Here is a 23,816-nt window from a genome sequence, read left to right as displayed (position 1 = left end):
TCACTGGCCTTCCTTGGAGTGTACAGCATAAGTGCAGGGTTCTGCAGTTTCTGCCTCTCCTGATGCCAGCTGTGGAGGTCCAGATAGGATTAGAATATGTGTCCATCTTGATTTCTGTCCTCATCTCTAATCTAGGAGGTAGGTTCTGGACACCACGTGCAGGTAGGGAAGCCCATCAAGGTAATAAAGTATTGTCAGCATGTTGCTATGTGCTGCTAGTTAGCAAGAATGTCTGGAGTGGTGTTTCCTCTTACAGGCTAGATTGACTACCAGTTAATGTTTTAGCAGTCAGGGACTCACTTTCTTTGTATTATTAGGATGAATATTTATCCTGAGATAATGAAGAATAATGCTGAAAGTACTGCACTTGGCCGGGCGTGATGGCTTATGCCTGTAATTCCAGCACTTTGAGAGGCTGAGGTGGGTGGATCATTTGAGGTCAGGAGTTCGAGAGCAGCCTGGCCAACATGGTGAAACCCCACCTGTACTAAAAATACAGAGATTAGCCACGCACGATGGCAGGTGTGGCAGGCAACTGTAGTCCCAGTCACTCAGGAGGCTGAGGCAGGAGAATTACTTGAATCCGGGAGGCGGAGGTTGCAGTGAGCTGAGTTTGTGCCACTGCACTCCAGCCTGGGTGACAGAGTGAAACTCTGTCTCACAAAAATAAGATAATAATTAAAAATAATTAAGTACTGCACTCAGTCAAAAGACCTGTAGTTACATTAGTGGCACTTAGCTTGTTCTTCAGTTTTCTCAAGCATAAAGTAGAACTTATATTAATTATAAATTCCTGAACAGTGCTGTTTTGTATATCACATGAGATATGTTATAAATATCATCAATAGTTGTGAATTTGTCTTCTATAGTCTATTCTCATTCTTTTGTGTTTTGACAATTATTTCTTCATCTTAGGTCAGGACACTTTCTAGATTTAATACTTGTCTGCTTCTTAAGGCAAAATGTTCATTTTAGCATTAGAGTTTACTGTAGATTACTTTTTAAAGTAACTGAATCAACCACATATTTCCTATGTCAGTGTCTCCATGAATAGTACCTCATCTTTCTATTAAATTAATACAGAGGAATTTTAATTATCAAGTCCGTAAAAAATATATTCACAGGGAGATCAAGTTATAGTCCTTTATTTTAATATAAATACTCTCTCGCTTTCCTTTTGGTTAAGGTAGGAAGATAATAAATGACAGTGGCTTGGGTTTGAATACTGGTTAATTTGCCAGCCGTATGACCTTGCAAATGATTTAAACAATACTGCTGAGTCCTCGCGTGTAAGTTGGAGAAAACAGTACATCCCAACAAAGTTGTTGGAGGATTATGCCTGAACGTGTGACAAACTACTAGTATTGTGCTTAACATGTAGTAATTGCTTAATAAATGATAGCCATATTCTCAGTGCACACTTAAGATCACACCCTAATTGGACCAGTAATCACATTTTGTCTATTTAGTTGGAAAAGTAGTAAACTGCGTCTTTATGCCATTTTGTGTGTGTGGGTGTGTGTTTTGGTAGAGAACGGGGTTTTGCCTTGTTGCCCAGGCTGGTCTCGAACTCCTGAGCTTAAGTGATCTGCCCCTCAGCCTCCCAAAGTGCTGGGATTACAGGTGTAGGCTGCCGCACCCAGCTAATAATATGCTATTTCAAGTGCATTTGACAAGAGTGTTGAACCATGGAATGATTATGCTTTTTTTCTTTCCTCTTTTGTCTTTACATCACAGGGCACCTCGATTTAAAGATTTCCAGCAACAGGACAGTCAGGAGCTTCTTCATTATCTTCTGGATGCAGTGAGGACAGAAGAAACAAAGGTCAGGTTTCTTTACGTATATCATATATTCTCTTCAAGAAGAGGATACAAAACTAAGGAAGTATTGAGGGGTCAAGGCGGGGTATATCATCTGAGGTCAGGAGTTTGAGACCAGCCTAGCCAATATGGTGAAACCTCCTCTCTACTAAAACATAAAAATTAGCCGGGTATGGTGGTGCATGCCTGTAATTCCAGCTACTTGGCAGGCTGAGACATGAGAATTGCTTGAACTCAGGAGGCAGAGGTTGCAGTGAGCCGAGGTCATGCTACTGCATTACTCCAGCCTGGGTGACAGAGTAAGACTGTGTCTCAAAAAACAAACAAACAAAAAACAAGAAATTTCTACTACAATTTAAAAGTACAGTTGAGAAATAATTTAATTTTTTAGAATAAATATTCTAGATATTTTTCTTTCTTCTGTAAGATATTCACCTTTATCCTTTTACAGCCCTATTGTCCTTTTTCGTTAATGCCCTTTGGCTGTAAATAAAATAATTTAAACTAGCTTAAGTAAAAAGGAATTGTGGCCAGGCATGGTGGCTCATGCCTGTAATCCCAACACTTTGGAAGGCTGAGGCAGGTGGATCACCTGAGGTCAGGAGTTCAAGACCAGCCTGGGAAACATGGTGAAACCCTGTCTCTACTAAAAATATAAAAATTAGCCAGATGTGGTAGCGTGCACCTGTAATCCCAGCTACTTGGGAGGCTGAGGCAAGATAAACGCTTGAACCCCGGAGGTGGAGGTTGCAGTGAGCCAAGATCTTGCCACTCTACTCCAGCCTGGGTGACAGAGTGAAATGCCGTTTAAAAAAAAAAAAAAGAATAGGGAATCTTAAGATGCAGGGAGATATTCCTGGGGGATATAGGAACAGGAAAGCTGTCAGGAATCCAGAAAGCATTCTTCTTCTTATCCTAGTTTCTCTGGCTCTGTAGATAATTTTCTTCATTTTTCTCCATGCAGACCAAGCAGTATTTGTATGTCATAGTTCCATGTATGTAAAAACTATATTGGCTATTCATGATTCTTGATTTTTAAATTCCCAGTGGAGAGAAACTTCATTATTCCATGTTGGATTAGATTCCACTCATGGATCAGTTGTTTGTGGCTAGGAGAGAGGAGTCCCAGCCTCTTGGATGAGAGAGCATTTCTCAGAAAAGGAATAGCTCATGGACTGGATAGATTCCCCAAACAGTGTTGATTGTAGGCCTATCCCCTAAATGATTGGCTCTTTATTAACTTTAATGTTAAATTAGTTAAATTCAACTTCTTCTCGGGAGGGGTTTCCTATGCACATAGGATTCAGTTTATCAGAGAAAATGCAAGATATTAAGGATGTCAGATACACAGTACGCACTCTCTGTTTTCCTCCCTCTTACTCATAAAAGACATTGTTAATCGTTCCTAACAGTCCAGAATTATTTTCTGAGCACACCACTGTGGGCAGCCCTTGTCAGTCATAACTGGAATAATAGGTGAAAACCTGTTTTCCATTCAAGGCAGATATGCTTCTTAATCTATATGGTAATATGTAATAAAAGCAGCCAAGTGTTCAGTGAAGTACATACATGCTTGTGATAAGTAGTGCTAGGCATGATTGACCTTCCTTTTTTAAAAAAAAATTCTGCCGGGTATGGTGGCTCATGCTTGTAATTCCAGCACTCTGGGAGGCCAAGGTGGGTGGATCACTTGAGCTCAGGAATTTCAGACCAGCCTGGTCAACATGGTGAAACCATGTGTCTACTAAAAACACAAAAATTGGCCAGGCGTGGTGGTGCACACCTGTAATCCTAGCTTCTCGGGTGACTGAGGCATGAGAACCACTTGAACCCGAGAGGCGGAGGTTGCAGTGAGCTGTGATCGCACCGCTGCACTCCAGCCTGGGCAACAGAGCAAGGGCCTACCTCAAAAAACAACAAAAATCCTGTGTTTTAATTGTAGTGTGGCAGTGTCTCTTTACTCCTAGTGACTGTTTCACGTGTCCGTGTGAAGAGATCACCAAACAGGCTTTGTGTGAGCAACATGGCTGTTTATTTCACCTGGGTGCAGGCGGGCTGAGTCCGAAAAAGGAGTCAGCAAAGGTGATGGGATTATCATGAGTTCTTATAGGTTTTGGGATAGGCAGTGGAGTTAAGAGCAATGTTTTGGGGTCAGGGGGTGGATCTCACAAAGTACATTCTCAAGGGTGGGGAGAATTACAAAGAAACTGCTTAAGGGTGGGGGAGATTATAAAGAACATTGATCAGTTAGGATGGGGTAGAAACAAATCACAATGGTGGAATGTCATCAATTAAGCTATTTTCACGTCTGTGGATCTTCAGGTGCTTCAGGACATCTGGATGTATACGTGCAGGTTACTGGGGATATAATGGCTTAACTTGGGCTCAGAGGCCTGACAGTGACCAATTTCCAGTGAAGAGAAAATTAGAGTTCTAACATTTTCTTTAAAGTTTCCTTTAAAAATAAGGATTGAGTTAATTACTCTCTCCTGCTACAAAACGTCACGTATCACAATCCTATTTTTAATTGTCCGTTTTTAATTATCTGTTTATTGACTTTCTTATTAAGCTAATTCAGCTTTTAGAGGTATCATTCCCTTTCTGCCACTTCTCTACTTTTATGTAATTGATCATAAATGCTACCACTTTCTATTTAATGTCCCTGTCTGTCAGCTTTCTTAGATTGTGATCTGTTTGAGGAATGGTATTATGTATTGTCTCTGTCCTGTGTGCCTTGCACATAGTAGGTGTTCTGTGAATTTTTGTTTGTGTGTGGTTTTTTTTTTGTTTTTTGTTTTGACACAGGGTCTCACTCTGTCACCCAGCCTGGAGTGCAGTGGCATGATCTCAGCTCACTGCAACCTCTGCCTCCCAGGTTCAAGTGATTCTCCTGCCTCAGCCTCCCAAGCAGCTGGGATTACAGGTGCGTGCCACCATGCCCAGCTAATTTTTGTACTTTTAGTAGAAATGGGGTTTCACTATGTTGACTAGGCTTGCTTATTTATTTATTTAGACAGTGTCTTACTCTGCTGCTTAGGCTGAAGTGTGGTGGTGTGATCTCGGCTCACTGTAACCTCCAACCTCCTGGGGTCAAGTGATTCTCCTGCCTCAGCCTCAGCCTCTTGAATAGCTGGGATTACAGACATATATCACCAAGCCTGGCTAATTTTTTTTTTTTTTTTTGTATTTTTAGTAGAGACAGGGTTTTACTACTTTGGCCAGGCTGGTGTCGAACTCCTGACCTCAAGTAATCTGCCTGCCTTGACCTCCCAAAGTGCTGGGATCACAGGCATGAGCTGCCACTCCAGGCTCCCTGTGAACGTTTTTTGAATGAGTTGTATGTGCTTAACCTTAAACACAACTTCTTTTGAGAATTTGAATTGGGAAGAAATCAAAATAATTATTCTTATATGTTGTACTAGCTAGTTTCTTTGTGATTTGCAATTATTTTGAATATGTTGTATTTGAATAAACTGATAAACTGACAGGATAATACTGTGTCATTTTACCTACATTGTGTCTAAAAAAGAAAAAAAAGAGATTTATAATTAGTTAACCATTGAGGATATTAGCATAATCCCCTAGTTAGTATTTGATCAAATTTTCTTAGAGCTAGGAACTGATACTTAGAGTTGAGCTTCAAACTCAAGTCTTTCTGACTCCCAAACTAATGATGTTTCTAATTCTATAAAATACTGCTGATTGAAGTTTAATTTTAATGCTTGGACATCTGTAGTCAGTAGAAATAATGATTTTTAAGCCTGCTATTTAAAATGTAACCATAATTATTTTACTATTTGAAAAAGTATTAAATCGGATTCAATAATTATGATATATTGCTGTTCTTGTTGAGGGGGTAGATGCATGTTGGCAGGGTGGGAACAGGTTGCTGTTCATATTATAAACAATAAATGGGCCTACAGATGATATGAGTTACTTTAAGATTAATTCAGATTTATCAATTGCTAGAGTTATTTTTTTCCTGGGGTTTGCAGGAATACGTTTACTATGTGGTGGTCATGTATCATTAAATGGAATTTAAAATTATGTAAGTGGGCTGGGCATGGTGGCTCATTCCTGTAATCCCAGCAGTTTGGAAGGCTGAGGTGGGCAGATCACCGGAGGTCAGGAGTTTGAGACCAGCTTGGCCAACATGGTGAAACCCCGTGTCTACTAAAAATACAAAAATTAGCTAAGCGTGGTGGCGTGTGCCTGTAATCCTAGCTACTCAGGAGACTGAGGCAGGAGAATCGCTTGAACTGAGGGTGGAGGTTGCAGTGAGCCGAGATCGTGGCACTGCACTCTAGCCTGGGTGAGGGAGTGAGACACGTTCTCAAAAAAAAAAAAAAAAAAAAAAAAAGTGAGTGAAGTTAAAAGTCATGTGAATGGATTAAAATTATGTCTTGGGTTTTTTTTTTTTTTTTCTGTTGATATTATTAAAAAAAGTAAAATATATCCCTGTCATTTTTTTTTCTATTTTACCTCTATAATTTGATAGCAGTCTTTGTTATAATAAAATTATTGTTTGGTCATAATGGTGCAGTGGGATGCACAGTATCTTAGGCAGCACAGCAGGACACGTTGGTTTTGAAAACTCTTATCTTTCTTGCACTATTTGAGAGCTTTAGATGGTGCAGTAAAATTAAAATGTCAAGTCTGTGGATCTGTTCAATTTCATAAGCGAGGACAGTCCTGACGGTCAGCTACAGTGACTATCGGGGCAGGAGCTGCATTGTCTGGCCTGGGAACTCCACAGCTGTTAATCGTGCTGTTGTTGTAGTGTGTCACTGCCATGTGTTTTCTTGATTGAAGAAAGGCTACAATGTTATGTCTGCCACCAGAATCTTTTAGTAATGATGAAAAACTACTGACCTCCTTTCATATGGTTTCATTAAAGTCTTTTCTGAACTACAAAGTTGAGGAATAGACTCTTGCTGAATATAGTACTTAAGGGATCATTTGTGCAGAAATTGTAAATTTTTCGTGTACAAAATCAAATTTCCTAGAAGTAGTTCTTTTATAAGGCAGTCTTTTTAATTTATAAATTTATGCTTCTTTTGTTTTTTCCTTATAATTTGCAGTCAATAAATTAATATTACCTTTTTATTAAAGATTTATTACTATAATACATTGTTGGTTAGAATTATTTTAAAGGCAGAATATCTCAGCTAACTTAAACTGTACATTATTCTCATTCTTGTTTTTGAAGTACAAGGTGGAGATTTGAAATAGTTGAACCTTGATACTGCTAATTGATTACGTACTACAGTTATTAACAGCTCCCTGACCAAAGTATCTTTCTTTTAACCTAAATTATTCAAAACACAACTCCTAACAATGAGCTATTGTATATGGACCTAAACTCATTTATTTTCTTCAACTTGATGAATTACCTCTTAACTTTTAAGCAATTTAGAGTAGAGAATATAAATTCATGGTTAGGATAGAAATTAAAAAGCAAAAGTCTAATATTTAAAAGTTAATAATGTAAACAATTTCATTTTACTCTTTTTAGAGTGTAATCACAGGTTTTTAGCTTTTTTCCTGCTGCTCGAATTGGTAACTTTTTAGCTTCTTTTGAGTGATATGACATTTCAGGATATATAGCGAAGTTTCATTAAATCATATCAAAAATCATGTCTGAATTAGTAAAATGTTTACATTGTAGGATAAATTTACAGACTAAGTTGAGTTAGAAGTATTTCTCTTGAGTTGTTTGAAAGTATGATTATATGAAATATTTACAGGTGAACATTGGTATTTATTGGAATTTTTCATTTAAGTTCATTAAATATTTCCCCTGCATGGAATTTACGCAATTCCAATTTGCTTACTTTAGTTCAATAAATTCTTTTTCAAGGCGTAAAAGTCAACTTTAGCTTAGACAATGTCTGAATTATATTAACTTTCAAATTTATTGAGTCTGAATTGGAGATTATTTCAGTATTTAATAGCTTCTGGGAGACATTTTAATGTTTGATTTCTTCATAGTATATAAGTGTATTTCAGGACTTGTGTCACACGATATGAATTGCTTTATGTTTGCTTTTATCCCCTACTTTGTAAAATATTTAAGTGTTTTGACCTTGTATTAATTTTCAAAATATGCTTGAGGAGGACAGTAAACAGTTATAGGAAATATAATGTGTTAATCACAGGCCAGTTAATAATAAGTGAAAGTCGGTTTCACAATTATTGGAGGAGAATGTGTTAAAAAAAACATATATCATACACATAAGAAACATAAATTATACACAGCAGAACAATTCTGAGGGGTCACGAGTGTCTTCTGCTCATCCAGGCAGCAGGGCATGGAGCAAGAATAAGAATGTGAGCACCTCCTTCTCCATATATTGTGTTCTTAGATTAAAAGCATGTTATAATGGCAGAAGGGAATCTTGGTGTTGACAATATGTCTGATTCATAAGTCTCATTGCTCCAATCTGGGTTCTTTACCTCTCATGTCTGATGTACACATATCCTTCTGGAATTCCTCCTAACCATGCTCCCGGGAGTTCCCTTTGCCTCTCTTGTGTTTTGGCCTTGCCGTTGCTTACATCCCATGTTCTTGTCTTTCTTCCTTTATGCTCTTTTTTTCTTTATTCAAACGGTGGCATATACCATATATATAACTTTTTGTACTTTGTCTTTTTTCACTTAATATATCAAACTGATTTATTAGATGGGCAACATAGGAAGAGCCTCTCTCTACAAAAAACAAAAAACAAGAAAACCCAGGTGTGACAGCTTATGCCTGTAATTCCAGCACTTTGGGAGGCTGAGGCAGGTGGCTTGCTCGAGCTCAGGAGCTTAAGACCAGCCTAGGCAACTTGGCAAAACCCCATCTCTACAAAAAATTTAAAACAAATTAGTCAGGTGTCGTGGTGTGTGCCTATAGTCCCAGGTACTTGGGAGGCTGAGGCAGGAGGATCACTTGAACCCAGGGAGGTCAAAGCTCCAGTGGGTGGTGATCACACCACTGCATTCCAGCCTGGGCAACAAAACAAGACTCTCTCTCAAAAAAAAAAAAAAAAAAAAAAAAAAAAATTAAATTTTGAAAGATAATTAACAAACTTTTCCCTCATCCTACTGTCATAATCTGAATTAGGAAGACAAAATTCATCCACTAATTAGGGGCATGGTTAATGTAAAAAGGTCACTTATTAAGTTTTATTCTTGGAATATGTAGTTTTATTCTGAAACTTTTCTGTGAGATTGTATCTTTCTTAAAACATACACAAGAGATGTAGAAATATATAAACCTTGACATTTACTGAGAGCTGCTGAAGACAAATCATTATTGACAACTAAGTTCAAGTAAAACCATAATTAAAATTTGGGAGATTCTTCTTGCTATGGACATTAATTAATAAGTTTGGACTTTATTTATATGTGTATATAAATGAGGTAGTCCACATAGCATAGAGATTATAGTAACCAGCTTGATAGCTTCTTAATATAGAAAGGTCTTCATAGACAATAAATTTCATATGGTCTATTTTCTTTTTTGGTTCTAATTAAGAAGTGTCATTTTAGAGACAGGGAGAAGGAAGAAAGAGGGCAAATGAATTTACTCTAAGCCTTCTTTTATTAGGAGGATGAGGCTTGAGTTAACTATTACTAGACCAGAATCTATTAACTTTGTTTTACAGCGAATACAAGCTAGCATTCTAAAAGCATTTAACAACCCAACTACTAAAACTGCTGATGATGAAACTAGAAAAAAAGTCAAAGGTATGTTGACTCTTTGTTAAAACTTTTTTCTGTAAGAAAATATTAAATTTTTATTTTAGTTGGAAAAAGAACTGAGCATTATGTGAACTAATACACCAAAGTAGTGGCTTTAAAAGGAGGGCGTAGTTGCTGCAATGTCTGAAAAATACTTTAGTGGAACATAGAAAATGCTAGAATGTATTCATGTGAATTTATAAAAATAAAGCTAATACCATGTATACAGATTGACACTGATACCTTTATGTGAGGTGTTCTAAGGGAAACTTGAAAGGTTGTTGAAAGTAGCAACCACACTTGAAAGTTCATATTTATTATATTGTATCATTTGACATGTGTTTGGATCAATGGATTTATGGATTTTTTTAAGATGTAGCTAGACAAAATGCTTAAGTGCTCCAAAGACTCCTGCAAATAAACCGTTTATTGAAGACAGTGCTACAAGTGTAAGTGCACTTTGCCTACTCCTAGTGTTTGCTATTCATCCGTAAAAATATGAGCTCCAAATGATGATTAGCTAATCAAAGTTGGTTATTTATCATTATCAATACTACAGTGTGGGTTTATATACCTTGCCCTAAGTGTATATTCTGCATTGAGATGCTAACTAATGTTAGCATGAAGTAATTTTTAGAAGATATTTTAAAATATTATTTGTATTTTTTTCCTAACTTTTGTTTTTGTGGTTTTATAATGTATGTACTACGGGTCTATAATTTACAAACATACACACATTGTTACTCTGCACTTTATTGAACCCCTTAATAGGTTCAAGATTTTTTTAAACTGTAGCTGCTCAAGTATGCTTTGTTCTTTTGTGTTGAGATAGTGCCATCTCGTGGATATTTAGAATAACAACCCAGTTTTTCTTTCCCCTTTTCCAGTTTTGTAATCTCTATTTCCAATCGCTTATAGTTTTTCTTGATGAAACATCTTTATTATTATAGTATTTTTAAATACAATTTTAATTAATGTTTGTTGATATATTCAGATATGTTTTCTGTCATTCAGTGCTCTAATACTTTAAATGATTTTAAATATTGTTTGTATGAAACTTGAAGATAGAGGCTCAAAAAATAAGTCTGAAAGAGGGGTGAATAGGTTTGTTAATGTACTTTTTCCTCCCATGGCTTATGATGGCAAGTTTCAAATTTTTATTAAAGTAGAGAGAATAGTATAATGCAGCCCTTTTATATCTGTCACCCAACTTAAACTGCATTCATGGTTTATGTTTAATCTATTTTCTCCCAACCTCAGGTTGTATTTTTTTTTTTTGAGACGAAGTCTCGCTCTGTCCCCCAGACGGGAGTGCAGTGGCGCCATCTCGGCTCACTGCAAGCTCCGCCTCCTGGGTTCACTCCATTCTCCTGCCTCAGCCTCCGGAGTAGCTGGGACTACAAGCGCCCGCCGCCACGCCCGGCTAATGTTTTTTGTATTTTTAGTAGAGACGGGGTTTCACCATGTTAGCCAGGATGGTCTCAATCTCCTGACCTCGTGATCCGCCCGCCTCGGCCTCCCAAAGCGCTGGGATTACAGGCTTGAGCCACCGTGCCCGGCCAACCTCAGGTTATTTTAAAGCAAGTCATAAGAATGTTTTTTTTAATTTATAAATATTTCCTGAGCAGAATAATTTTAACTTTTAAAAATATAACCATGTTCTTAACTGAGTTCTTAATTGCCTATGTTAATTCCTTACACTTGCGTTTTACGATACTCTGTTATTTTCGTAGCCATGATCCTGGCATCCGTAGTCCTGATAGCATAATCTCCTTTTCCATTCTTCTGTGTACTTCTGGTTAGACATGAGATTTTTTAAGTTTTAATGGGAGTGGTTGAGGTGTGGTAGGAATAGTGGTTATTGTTTTGTTTTACCTATTAAGTTTAAGAACAGTTCATTATTTCTTGGAGACTAAAATAGTTGATAGTCATAAATCTGCTACAAAATTGTAAAGGAGAAAGACATTGGAATATTGTATGTATAGTAAAATATATTATTAAATATAGTACAGAATATCTTATTCAGATTACTTTTGAATAACCAGAAGATAGCCTGTTATACTGCTAGATGGATGGTTGACATGTTTTTTGCATTAAAAAGTATGATTTTTACAGCATATGGAAAAGAAGGTGTGAAAATGAACTTCATAGATCGGATCTTTATTGGTGAATTAACTAGCACGGTCATGTGTGAAGAATGTGCAAATGTAGGTACTTTAGAATTCAATTCACATGGAATGGATTACAATCACATCATTTTTATTATATTTTCTTTCACATATAATTGTTGGCAGTCATTTTTAAAATTTGTGACAGATGATTACATAATTCTTGAAAGTCTTTTTATACGCTATACTCCTAGAAAGTAAATGTGGTAATTTATATATTTTTAAAAGTGAATATGTTTTGTGTTATTTTTCCTCATGACACACCTATGAGGCAGTTTTAGCTTATCTTAATATACTGAAATTCATTAGCTCTCTGTTTGAGAGAAAAACTTCTGTGAAGAGAGTAACTAACTATGTTACATTGCAGTGCCCTAAAGTGTAATTCCAGACTGGGGGCAGTGGCTTATGCTTATAATCCCAGTACTTTGGGAGGCCAAGGCCGGCAGATCACTTGAGGTCAGGAATTCAAGACCAGCCTGGCCAACATGGTGAAACCCTGTCTCTACTTAAAAAAATACAAAACAATTAGCCAGGCATGGTGGTGGGAGCCTATGGTCCCAATGACTCAGGAGGCTGAGGCAAGAGAATCACTTGAACCCAGGAGGTGGGGTTGCAGTGAGCCGAGATTGCGCTACTGCACTACAGCCTGGGCAACAGAGCGAGACACAGCTTCAAAAAAAAAAGTAATTCCAATATAAATAATTTAATGTATTAACATAATTTAGGGTGGTTATATCACATTTGATTTTAAGTTTATATGACGTATTAAAGATTTTTGTGTAGACTTCACTCACTTTGAATTTAATAATTTTTATTTTGAATGCCATCTTTAACAACTTAAAGCATGTATGAATTTTTTATAGATTTTCAATTGCTTGGTAAGGAATATTTCTGTAAGTGTATGACTTAGAGTATGATAGGTTTAAATTTCTGTTAGATTTTAATAGTAAAAGGATCCTTTATTCATTTTCCTGTCCCAGATTATGGAGTATTTTTCTGTGTTCTGTAGCCTTAAAGAAGCAGGATTATAAATTATATCTCATTCTAGCCTGTCATATTGAAACACAGAATGTGTGATCATGATTATTTAAGTTTCTAGACTATTCAACACAGAAGTTGATTTCTCTCTCACAAGATAGAGAGCATCTTTTAAAACAGAATTATCTTAAAGAATCTATAAAACACAGCCAAGCTCTCTGCTTTTTTTCATGGCTTTTTCTTAACATTTCATAGTTTACTTATGTTACAGCCCTAAGCTCACCAAAAATGTCTAGTCTCTTTAATCTGTTTTATTAAACAGTTTATTTTGAAGTTATTTTAAATATTACAGGCCATATTGACAGTAATATAAAGTTCAATTGGATCACGTTCAGTGATGTTTGAGAATATCTTGTTTCGATTAACAATGTGCTGCAATACCCAATTAAATCGCTATTTTTTTCAGGAACATGTTTTGATGTAAAATATTAGGTTGCCCAGGAAGTTACAAAACTATGTGTTTAGGTTAGAATTCTAACTGAAGTTTTCAATGTGTTTTCCTTTTAAGATCTCCACGGTGAAAGATCCGTTCATTGATATTTCACTTCCTATAATTGAAGAAAGGGTAAGGAGAAGAAAACTAATGATGAAGCTTTTGTGAAGAACATTTAATCATTTATTTAAACATTTGTTGAGTATATTACCAGATATCTGAGAGTCATTATTTTTTATATATAATTGAGTTTGTATTTGTAATTGAGTCTGATTTGGGGGTTTGTGTAAGTATGCATAAAGTATGATACGGTTTTTATTCTCAAGGAATTTAAACTCTTAAACACTTTTATTTTGAGAATTTAATTTTTTGTATTTCAAATCAGTTAAAAATTTTAAGATGAGGACATCCAGAATTTATTTGCTAAAGAGGTTTTGTGTTCTGTACGTGGCATTTACATAGGTTTCAAAACCTTTGCTTTTGGGAAGAATGAATAAATATAGAAGTTTACGAGAGACAAATCATGATCGATACAATGGCAATGTTACTGTAGAAAATATTCATCAACCTAGAGCTGCCAAGAAGCATTCTTCATCTAAAGATAAGGTAAGACCATGAGCATTTGTTAGATGTCTGTTTTTTAACAGTTTTTTAACAAAAGTTTCAAGCACATCTAAAAGTAGAGAATATAGTGTAATAAACTCTTATGTACCCATTTTTTTGGCTTCATAATTATCAACTTGGCTACTTGTACACTATATATATCCCACATCCTCCCTTTCCTCCCATCCCAGACTATTTTTGGATAATCCCAGATTATTTTTGAAATAAATCCCAAATATATCATATACTTCAATGTGTATCTCTAAAAGAGAGTTTTGTTTTGTTTCGTTTTAAGACGGAGTTTTGTTCTTGTTTCCTAGACTGGAGTGCAATGGCGTAATCTCGGCTCACTGCAGCCTCCACCTGCTAGGTTCAAGCAGTTCTCCTGCCTCAGCCTCCTGAGTAGCTGGGATTGCAGGCATGTGCCACCACGCCTGGCTAATTTTGTATTTTTAGTAGAGACAGGGTTTCACCATGTTGGTCAGGCTAGTCTCGAACTCCTGACCTCAGGTGATCCGCCCGCCTCGGCCTACCAAAGTGCTGGTATTACGGGAGTGAGCCACTGCGCCCAGCACTAACAGAGAGATACTCTTTTAAAAAACAAAAACCACAGTACCATTATCATATCAAAAATATTAATTCATTATAAATAAATAAGGATTCAGTCATTATTTAAATTTCTGCAGTTGTCTCATAAGTACTCAGTTTTTTCTTTCGCTTTCTAAAGTTTGGATTTTAGGATTTAAAAGAGGTCTATAGATTGCAGTGTCTTTTTTTTTTGAGATGGAATCTCGCTCTGTTGCCCAGGTGGTGTGATCTTGGCTCACTGCAACCTCTGCCTCCTGGGTTCAAGCAATTCTTCTGCCTCAGCCTCCTGAGTAGCTGGGAGTACAGGTGCATGTCACCACACCCAGCTAATTTCTGTATTTTTAGTAGATACTGGGTTTCACCATGTTGGTCAGGCTGGTCTTGAACTCCTGACCTCATGATCCACCCGCCTCAGCCTCCCAATGATTGCTGTGTCTCTTAAATCTCTTTTCATCTACAGGTTCCCTCTCCCTCTTTTTCCTCTTTTGCAGTTGATTTGCTGAAGAAATCAGGTCCTTTTTTTCAGCAGCATAGTGTTAACAGGTTCCTCTGTCACCTTTATTTCCCCTCTGAGACATTCAGATCTAGAGGCCTAGTTAGGTTCAGATTTAATTACTTATTTAATTTTTAGCAAGAAGACTTTTAGGTGGTGGCGTGTATACTTCCATCAACTAAATGCACACAATGTTTTATGTCTCTCTTTCTTTGATATTACCAGTCATTGATAACCATTGTCTAGACCTATTATTTTACTAGGGACGTACCTGGTTGTTCAATTATCCCATGAAAATGGAAAATTATTCCATGAAATGGTGATCATTGATAACCATGTCTAGAGCTATTATTTCACTAGGGACATACCAGGCTGTTGTATTATCCCATGAAAATGGAAAGAAATCAATCTGAACTTATACTTCAGCAAAGAAAAAACTTTTTTATATGAAATGATTTGTTTTAATTTGGCAAACTGACATTAAATTTAACTTACTCTTTTTAAAATTTTATTTATTTATTTATTTATTTATTTATTTATTTGAGACAGAGTCTCACACTGTTGCCCAACCAGGCTGGAGTTCAGTGGCATGATCTCAGCTCACTGCAGCCTCCCAGGTTCAAGTGATTCTCGTGCCTCAGCCTCCCGAGTAGCTGGGACTACATGTGCACACCACCATGCCCGGCTAATTTTTGTACTTTTTGTAGAGGACAGGGTTTCATCATGTTGGCCGGGCTGGTCTCAAACTCCTGATGACCTCAAGTGATCTACCTGCCTTGGCCTCCCAAAGTGCTGGGATTACAGGCGTGAGCCACGGCGCTGGGCCTCAATTTAACTTACTCTGTTAGAAGGCTTATGTTAGAAGTCACAAGACTTCAGAAAGGACAACATGTTTTCTTTAAATAAAAGCTAACTTTGCTTCATAAGATATATAGGACAGTTAAATTCAACTTGAGCATATGCTTTATTCTAATGGTATAAAACAAAAGCATCTTACGGAGTTTGAAAAGGTTAAAGCATTAATTGTGTTGCTATTCCCCTAAAAAACACTGGTTATTAAAATATAAATGTGTAGTGATTTTTTTAAATTTTTGTTTAGTTTAAAGAGTTAGGAGATTCTGTGGTACTGGCCAAAGTAGTTTTAATACATTCACTATCCAAATGTATGAGAGAAATACTTCCCACACAATATTGGTTAGGAACTGAGAGTATGCATATATGATATATAGAAACTGTCTATACCTCAAAGATCTGGACACCACATGGGTATAACTTGTGCTTGTGCTGAACAAATTGGACCTACTCTTTATTAAAAATTTTTTTTCATATACTTTTTTTGTTACTTTTTTTATTGGACCTATTCTATATTGAACATTTTTTTTTTATGTAATAGAGTTACCTTTTTTTTGGTTTTGATGGGAAAAAGTGCAAGTTTGCATATGGTTCTAAAATTAGAAAAGTACAGTTCTAATAACATCTTTAAGGTACTGTATTCAAGAAGCGAAAATTTAAATGACATAAATGTATTTCATTCATTAGGAAGTTTATGTTTAGAAGTTATTTCCAATAGTTCAACTACAGAACCAGTTTAATCATGGAACCAGAATGATTCAGTAGTTAACTAATTTCAGTACTAGTTTTATAAAGATCAATAAAGTCTTGTTTTGCTGATTAGTAAAGCTATTAATAAGAGTATAAAGATATTTTTGGGCCGGGTGCGGTGGCTCAAGCCTGTAATCCCAGCACTTTGGGAGGCCGAAACGGGCGGATCACAAGGTCAGGAGATCGAGACCATCCTGGCTAATCCGGTGAAACCCGGTCTCTACTAAAAAAAATACAAAAAACTAGCCGGGCGAGGTGGCGGGCGCCTGTAGTCCCAGCTACTCCGGAGGCTGAGGCAGGAGAATGGCGTGAACCCGGGAGGCGGAGCTTGCAGTGAGCTGAGATCCGGCCACTGCACTCCAGCCTGGGCGACAGAGTGAGACTCCGTCTCAAAAAAAAAAAAAAAAAAAAAGATATTTTTGACAAACTTTTCTTTATAGTACTCTTTAATCTCTTACAGTAATAGAAGCGCCTCACATCTTTTAAAATTATACTGGAGGTACAAGTACTGATTTGATCATAGGTTTTTGAGTTCTTCACCTTTTTTCTTTGCCAAATTATATTAGTTATCTAAAATCACACAAAAACTTAATATGAAGAATGATAAAATAATTACATAAAAATAATAGTGAAATTAGCTGAGAAAATGTTGCCCTCAAGTTGGAAGATGTTATCTCTGAGTACCTTGAAAAAGTGCATTTTCTTTCTTTTTTTTTTTTTTTTTTTTTTTTTTTTGAGACGGAGTCTCCCTCTGTCGCCCAGGCTGGAGTGCAGTGGCCAGATCTCACCTCACTGCAAGCGCCTCCTCCTGGGTTTACGCCATTCTCCTGCCTCAGCCTCCCCAGTAGCTGGAACTACAGGCACCCGCCACCACGCCTGGCTAGTTTTTTGTATTTTTTAGTAGAGATGGGGTTTCACCGTGTTAGCCAGGATGGTCTTGATCTCCTGACCTCGTGATCCACCCGTCTCGGCCTCCCAAAGTGCTGGGATTACAGGCTTGAGCCACCGCGCCTGGCTGAAAAAGTGCATTTTCTTTTGCTTGCTGATAACAGGCAAATAATCCAGTTAAATAAAACACTATAAAATGAATATGTCAATTTCTGGCCTAAATACAGAAAAAATAGTAACAGGAAGCAGATACATAAACACAGTAAATAGCCATAGGCATATATAGACGTCCTTTTTAAACCAAAATCTAAGGTAAAATGAGCTGCAACAAATGGCTACCAAAAGATACCATGTGAAGTCTATTCCGTAGGCTATTTTTCTTCCCTTCTTTCCCCTCCCCACAGCTTTTTAAAAAACCATCATGCTGATTGAATAATTGTAGGGACTGGGAAATCTCAAATTGATATCCTTATTTAAAATCCTGCCTCAGCTCATTAGTTCAGAAAGAAATCCAAAAGTTCAATTCTCTGAGCCACTTCAACACATAAGTATATTAGTTTTATGAAATTTTTTTTTATTTCATAAAACTTTAATACTTCTGCCAGAATCAGAAGTGCACTGTGCTCTGGTGCAATTTACATAAACCTTGGTTCTCACCACCTGTTAGCTGCGCAGCCTTTTGCCAATTAAGCTCTTTGAGGCTCAGCTCTTGCATTCAATTATAAGACCAGAATCTTGCTGTTTTTTTTCTATTTATCCCATCTGTTCTTTATTTCTGTTTCTACTTTTCACGCACTTTTGGTTTTAATTGAATAATTTTTGTGTTCCATCTTATTTCCTGTTTTCTTTTTAGTTATTATAAAAGATGTTATTATGGAATTCCTGAAACGTGTGTTGTGCTTCTCATCATTGGGGTTATATTCAGAAAATCACAGTCCTCTTATTTACATGGAAGAAATTAGGAAAATTTCAATCTTTGTTCTTTTACCAATCAGACCAGTCACCAAAAGAATACTGGTGTAGTTACAGTATCTATCAATATACTTAAAAATAGATTTGAGGAAAACCCTGTATTCAAAGGGATCTTACCTGATTTTACCATTTTTCCTAGGTGCTAAATTGCTCAAGGTATTATACAGAAGTATCTGAGAAAATGGCAACTTAACCTATGTAAATTTTTTTAAGGATTAAATTGAATAGATACTTAGTAGTTTTAAAGTCCAAGTAAAACAGTTGCAAGGATATTTTTGTTTATCATGTGGTGTTGGCTCAATTTACTATTGGGAATTTTGGAAACACTCAGAGAAGGTCATATATTTCCCCTTTGATCATTTTCATTTCTTATATTTTTAAAGTTTAAAAGTGGGCTTTTCCCCTCTACTTAGTGTCTGTAACAAAAAGAGAAGCTCCTTGCATCTTTTAATAATAGAGGTACAAGTACTGATTTGATAGTAAATTGAGTTTTTCACTTCTTCTCTTTGCTAAATTATACTACTGTTATCTCATTTAAAACTGAACAAAGTTTAATATGAAGGATGATAAAGAAGCATCAGGTGAGGAAAAAAGAATTAAAACCAAGATATAGTAATGTGAATACAAATGAAAGTTAGCACTGGTGGAAAGGCAAAAGATCTAGACTGAATATTTTAGAAGGTTTAAAAAATAGTGAAAGGAAACCATGACTAGATATTTTTTATTGGAAAATTATGTGAGGCAAAAAAAAAAGCACTACCCAAAGGTCTGAGAGAAAAGATAGGGAATTATAATGTAGCCACCTGCTTAATTTTTTGTTTCCCTAGACCCCACTCCTCTCCCCTTTCCCCACCACCATTTGGCGCTCCACATTGCAGACAGAGCAATATTTCTAAAATACAAAATTGGTCATCTTATTCCTATTCCTTGTAGCCCTCAGAATCAAGCCAACAGGCATAAGAAAAACTCAACATCACTGATTAGGGCAATGCAAATTAAAACCACAGTGAGATACCATGTCACACCAGTCAGAATGCTGTTACTAAAAAGTCAAAAAATAACAAATGCTGGCGAGGCTGCAGAGAAAAGGGAATGCTTATACACTGTTGATAGAAGTATAAATTAGCTCAACCATTGTGGAAAGCAGTATGGCTATTCCTCAGAGAGCTAAAAACAGAACTACCATTTGACCCAGCATTTCCATTACTGGATATATACCTGAAGGAATATAAATCATTTCACCATAAAAACACATGTATGTGAATGTTCATTGCAGCACTATTCACAATAGCAAAGACATGGAATCAACCTAAATGCTGATCAATGACAGTTTGGATAAGAAAATGTTGTACATATAGACCATGGAATACTATGCAGCCATAAAAAAGAATAAAATCTTGCCTTTTACAGGAACGTGGATGGAGCTGGAGGCTATTGTCATTAGCAAACTCACATAGGAACAGAAAACCAAATACCACATGTTCTCACCTATAAGTGGGAGCTAAACATAGAGTACACTTGGACGCAAGGGAACAAAGACACTAGGGCCTACTGGAGGATGCAGGATAGGAGGAGGGAGATGATCAGAAAAAATAATATCAGATACTAGGCTTAGTACCTGGGTGAAGAAATAATTTGTATAACCCCTGTGACACAAATTTACCTTTACAACAAACCTGCACATATACCCTGAACCTAAAATAAAACTTGAAAAAAGAAATCTCATTGCTGTTCAAAACACACAAACAAGTCTGTGACTTACGTGCATCTGGTTAATTTTTGTCTGTCCTTCTCACCTCCCAACATTTGTACTCATTTTCTAGCTAGACTTCCCTAATTTCTTGTTCTTTGTCTCACCTGTGGGCCTTTGAACTGTTTCTTCTGCCAGGAACAGTCCCATTCTCCTCCTGTAGCCTCTGCTCAATTTCTGCATATTTCTCTGATCCACTCAATTCTGGATTAGTTCTTTTCCTCTGGCTTTCTATAGCACTGTATTTCTCCTGTCATAACAAAAATTGTACCTAACATTTGAGTTCTTAATTATGTCATGATCACTGTTTTCAGTTATTTACACCAATTATATTGAGTCAAGAGATGGATTAAATAACATGCCTAAGATCATACAGGTAGCCTATGGCAGAAATGGAGATTCAGACAGGTTAAACAAGGACCATGTTCTTAACCAGGTATACTGCCCCCTGCTGACTTGAACTTATGTTTTACCATACTTCTATTGGGATGGATTGTAGGATCTGCAAACAGGAACTGAGTCTGTCCTTCTTGCCACTATGTGTCAGGTGCCTAGTTCAGTGCTTTGTACATGGATGGTGTTTAGGGAAACCACTGAGCTCATTCTCATGATTGCCGCCAATAATAATAGCTGATACTGGCTGAGCACGGTGGCTCACGCCTGTAATCCCAGCACTTTGGGAGGCCGAGGCAGGCGGATCACGAGGTCCGGAGTGGAGACCATCCTGGCTAACACAGTGAAACCCTATCTCTACTAAAAATACAAAAAATTAGCCAGTCATGGTGGCACACACCTGTAGTCCTAGCTACTCGGGAGGTTGAGGCAGGAGAATTGCCTGAACCCAGGAGGTGGAGGTTGCAGTGAGCCGAGATCGTGCTACTGCACTCCAGCCTGGGCGACAGAGTGAGATTCTGTCTCAAAATAATAATAATATAATAATAATAATAGCTGGTAGTTATGCTGCTTACTATGGGCTAGGCACTGCTCTGTGGGCTTTTCTACATACTGTCTCATTTAACCACCATGACAACCCAATGTGGGCTGGTGCTTTCGCTTTATGGGTGAGGAAACTGGAATACTGAGATGTCAAGTAATTTTTTCAACATCACCCAGCTAGTAAATTGGAGAACTTAAATTTGAATCCGGGCAGTCTAGTTCCAGAATCATACTCTTCTATCCTGTATCACTTCTTTGATAGTAAGCTTTCTCCCATGTAGTTTTGGTTATTTTTTCAAAATAGACTTAATCTTTGATCCTAATTTACGTTATAAACTTAGGATATTTTTAGTGGATTAAATCCATCATATGTCCACTAAGCAAAAAACAAGGATGGGAATGGGTACTTTTATATTTCACTGGGAGCAGGAGGATAAAAAGGATAGATAGAATAGTCTCATTCAAAAGTTCCTCAGACCAGCTGATCATGAGAATCACCTGTCTATTCAAACAAATTCTCATACCCAACCTCAGACATCATTAATGGGAATTTCTTAGTGGTAATGCCTCGGATACGTATCTTTTAAAGCAAGCCCTCTTAGGTGAGTCTGATAATCACCTGAGTTTGGAAACTATTCAATTAGAAATGAGATTAATTGGATTCTGGACACAGCTATTTTTATTAGTTATATGATCTTGGACAAGTTACTAAAAACCTGTATGGGTCTATATTTTTCCATTGACCATTAATAATTTTGGTACATAATATTTGTACATATTTATGATGTATATGTGATATTTTGATACATGTATATAGAATGTATTGTGATCAAGTGAGGGTATTTGGGATATCAGTTACCTTAAGCATTTATCATTTCTTTGCAATGAGCACATTTCAGATTTTCTCTTTTAGCTACCTTGAAATATATAATCTATTGTTGTTAACTGTAGTTACCATACTGTTCTATGGAACATTAGAACTATTCCTTCTAACTCTTTGTACTCAACTAACGTACCTCTCTTTTTAGCTCCTCCACGACACCCTCATTCACTCTCTTCTAAGCCTCTGATATCTATCATTCTACACTCTACTTTCAGAAGATCAACCTTTTTTTTTTTTTTTTTTTTTTTTTTTTTTTTGAGACTGAGTCTCGCTGTCTTGCCCAGGCTGGAGTACAGTGGCGCAGTCTCAGCTCACTGCAAGCTCTGCCTCCCAGGTTCACGCCATTCTCCTGCCTCAGCCTCCTGAGTAGCCAGGACTACAGGCGCCCACCACCAAGCCCGGCTAATTTTTGTATTTTTAGTAGAGATGGGGTTTCACCTTGTTAGCCAGGATGGTCTCGATCTCCTGACTTCATGATCTGCCCACCTCGGCCTCCCAAAGTGCTGGGATTACAGGCATGAGCCACCGTGCCTGCCCCAACATTCTTTTTTTTTTTTTTTTTTTTAGCTCTCACGTAAGAGTGAGAACATGGGATATTTGCCTTTCTGTGCCTAACTTGCCTCACTTAACACAATGATCTCCAGTTCAATCCATGTTAATGCAAATGACAGAATTTCATTCTTTTTAGGGCCAAAGAGTATTCCATTATTGATATATACTACATTTATCCATTCAACTACTGATGGACACTTAGATTGATTCCATATCTTGGCTATTGTGAATAGCACTACAGTAAACATGGGGGTGCAGGTATCCTTTTGATACACTGATTTTCTTTTCTTTGGATAAATGTCTAGTAGGGGATTGCTGGATCTTATGGTAGCTCTATTTTAGTTTGTCGTTGTTGTTATTGTTGTTGTTGTTGTTTGAGACAGAGTCTCACTCCATTGCCCAGGCTGAAGTGCTGTGGCACAGTCTCAGCTCACTGCAACCTCTTCCTTCTGGGTTCCAGTGATTCTCATGCCTCAGCCTTCATCTCCCAAGTAGCTGGGTCTACAGGCGTGTGCTACCATGCCCAGCTAATTTTTGTATTTTATTAGAGACTGGGTTTCACCATGTTCCGCAGGCTGGTCTCGAACTCCTGACCTCAAGTGATCCACCCACCTCAGTCTCCCAAAGTGCTGGGATTACAGGTGTGAGCCATTGTACCTGGCCCTATTTTAATTTTTTGAGAAATCTCCATACTGTTGTGTTTGTTTTTTTGTTTTTTGAGATGGAGTGTCACTTTGTCACGTGGGCTGGAGTGCAGTGGTGTGATCTCGGCTCACTGCAACCTCCGTCTCCTGGGTTCAAGTGATTCCACTGCGTCAGCCTCCCGAGTAGCTGGGATTACAGGCACCTGCCATCACGCCCAGCTTATTTTTTTGTATTTTTAGTAGAGACAGGGTTTTCACCATGTTGGCCAGGATGGTCTTGGACTCCTGACCTCGTGATCCACCCACTTTGGCCTCCCAAACTGCTGAGATTCTCACCACGCCCAGCCATCTCCATACTGTTTTCTATGATGGCTGTACTAATTTACATTCCCACCAGCAGTGTATCAGACTCCTTTTCTCCACATTCTTGAAGGCATCTTATTATTTGTCTTTTTTGATAATAACCATTCTAACTGGGGTAAAATGATATTTTATTGTGGTTTTGATCTGCATTTCCTTGATGGTTAGGGATGTTGAGCTTTTTTTTTTTTTCCATATACCTCTTGGCCATTTGGATGTCTTCTTTTGGGAAATGTCTAATATTAGTTCCTTATAGGATGAAGAGTTTGCAGATATTTTCTCCCATTCAATAGGGGTCTCTTCACTCTGTTGATTATTTCCTTTTCTGTGCAGAAACTTTTTAGTTCAATGTAGTCC

At 37.2% G+C, this 23,816-nt stretch overlaps 2 protein-coding genes across 11 annotated transcripts in view; one reads left to right on the top strand and one right to left on the bottom strand.

Moving 5' to 3' along the window:
• Positions 1-23,816, bottom strand: part of LOC126952183 (uncharacterized) — a 75,726-nt gene that overhangs the window by 27,201 nt on the left and 24,709 nt on the right. Inside the window, exon 2 of the mRNA XM_050786595.1 lies at positions 20,192-20,334. Within this exon, the coding sequence (XP_050642552.1) occupies positions 20,192-20,334 (143 nt within the window). The remainder of the gene's footprint in view (positions 1-20,191; positions 20,335-23,816) is intronic.
• USP45 (ubiquitin specific peptidase 45) overlaps positions 1-23,816 on the top strand; it is an 82,558-nt gene that overhangs the window by 42,098 nt on the left and 16,644 nt on the right. For 6 of the 10 annotated variants that reach the window (XM_050786576.1, XM_050786577.1, XM_050786575.1 and 3 more), the window contains exons 9-13: positions 1,738-1,825; positions 9,474-9,555; positions 11,665-11,756; positions 13,264-13,320; positions 13,651-13,794. In XM_050786576.1, the coding sequence (XP_050642533.1) occupies positions 1,738-1,825; positions 9,474-9,555; positions 11,665-11,756; positions 13,264-13,320; positions 13,651-13,794 (463 nt within the window). Of the gene's footprint in view, positions 1-1,737; positions 1,826-4,626; positions 4,745-9,473; positions 9,556-11,664; positions 11,757-13,263; positions 13,321-13,650; positions 13,795-23,816 lie in introns of those variants that run through there. The other 4 variants (XR_007724816.1, XR_007724815.1, XM_050786582.1 and 1 more) reach the window with 4 other exon arrangements.

This window comes from Macaca thibetana, chromosome 4 (assembly GCF_024542745.1).
Source record: "Macaca thibetana thibetana isolate TM-01 chromosome 4, ASM2454274v1, whole genome shotgun sequence".
Classification (NCBI taxonomy): domain Eukaryota; kingdom Metazoa; phylum Chordata; class Mammalia; order Primates; family Cercopithecidae; genus Macaca; species Macaca thibetana.
This window is presented reverse-complemented; position numbering and strand designations above follow the sequence as displayed.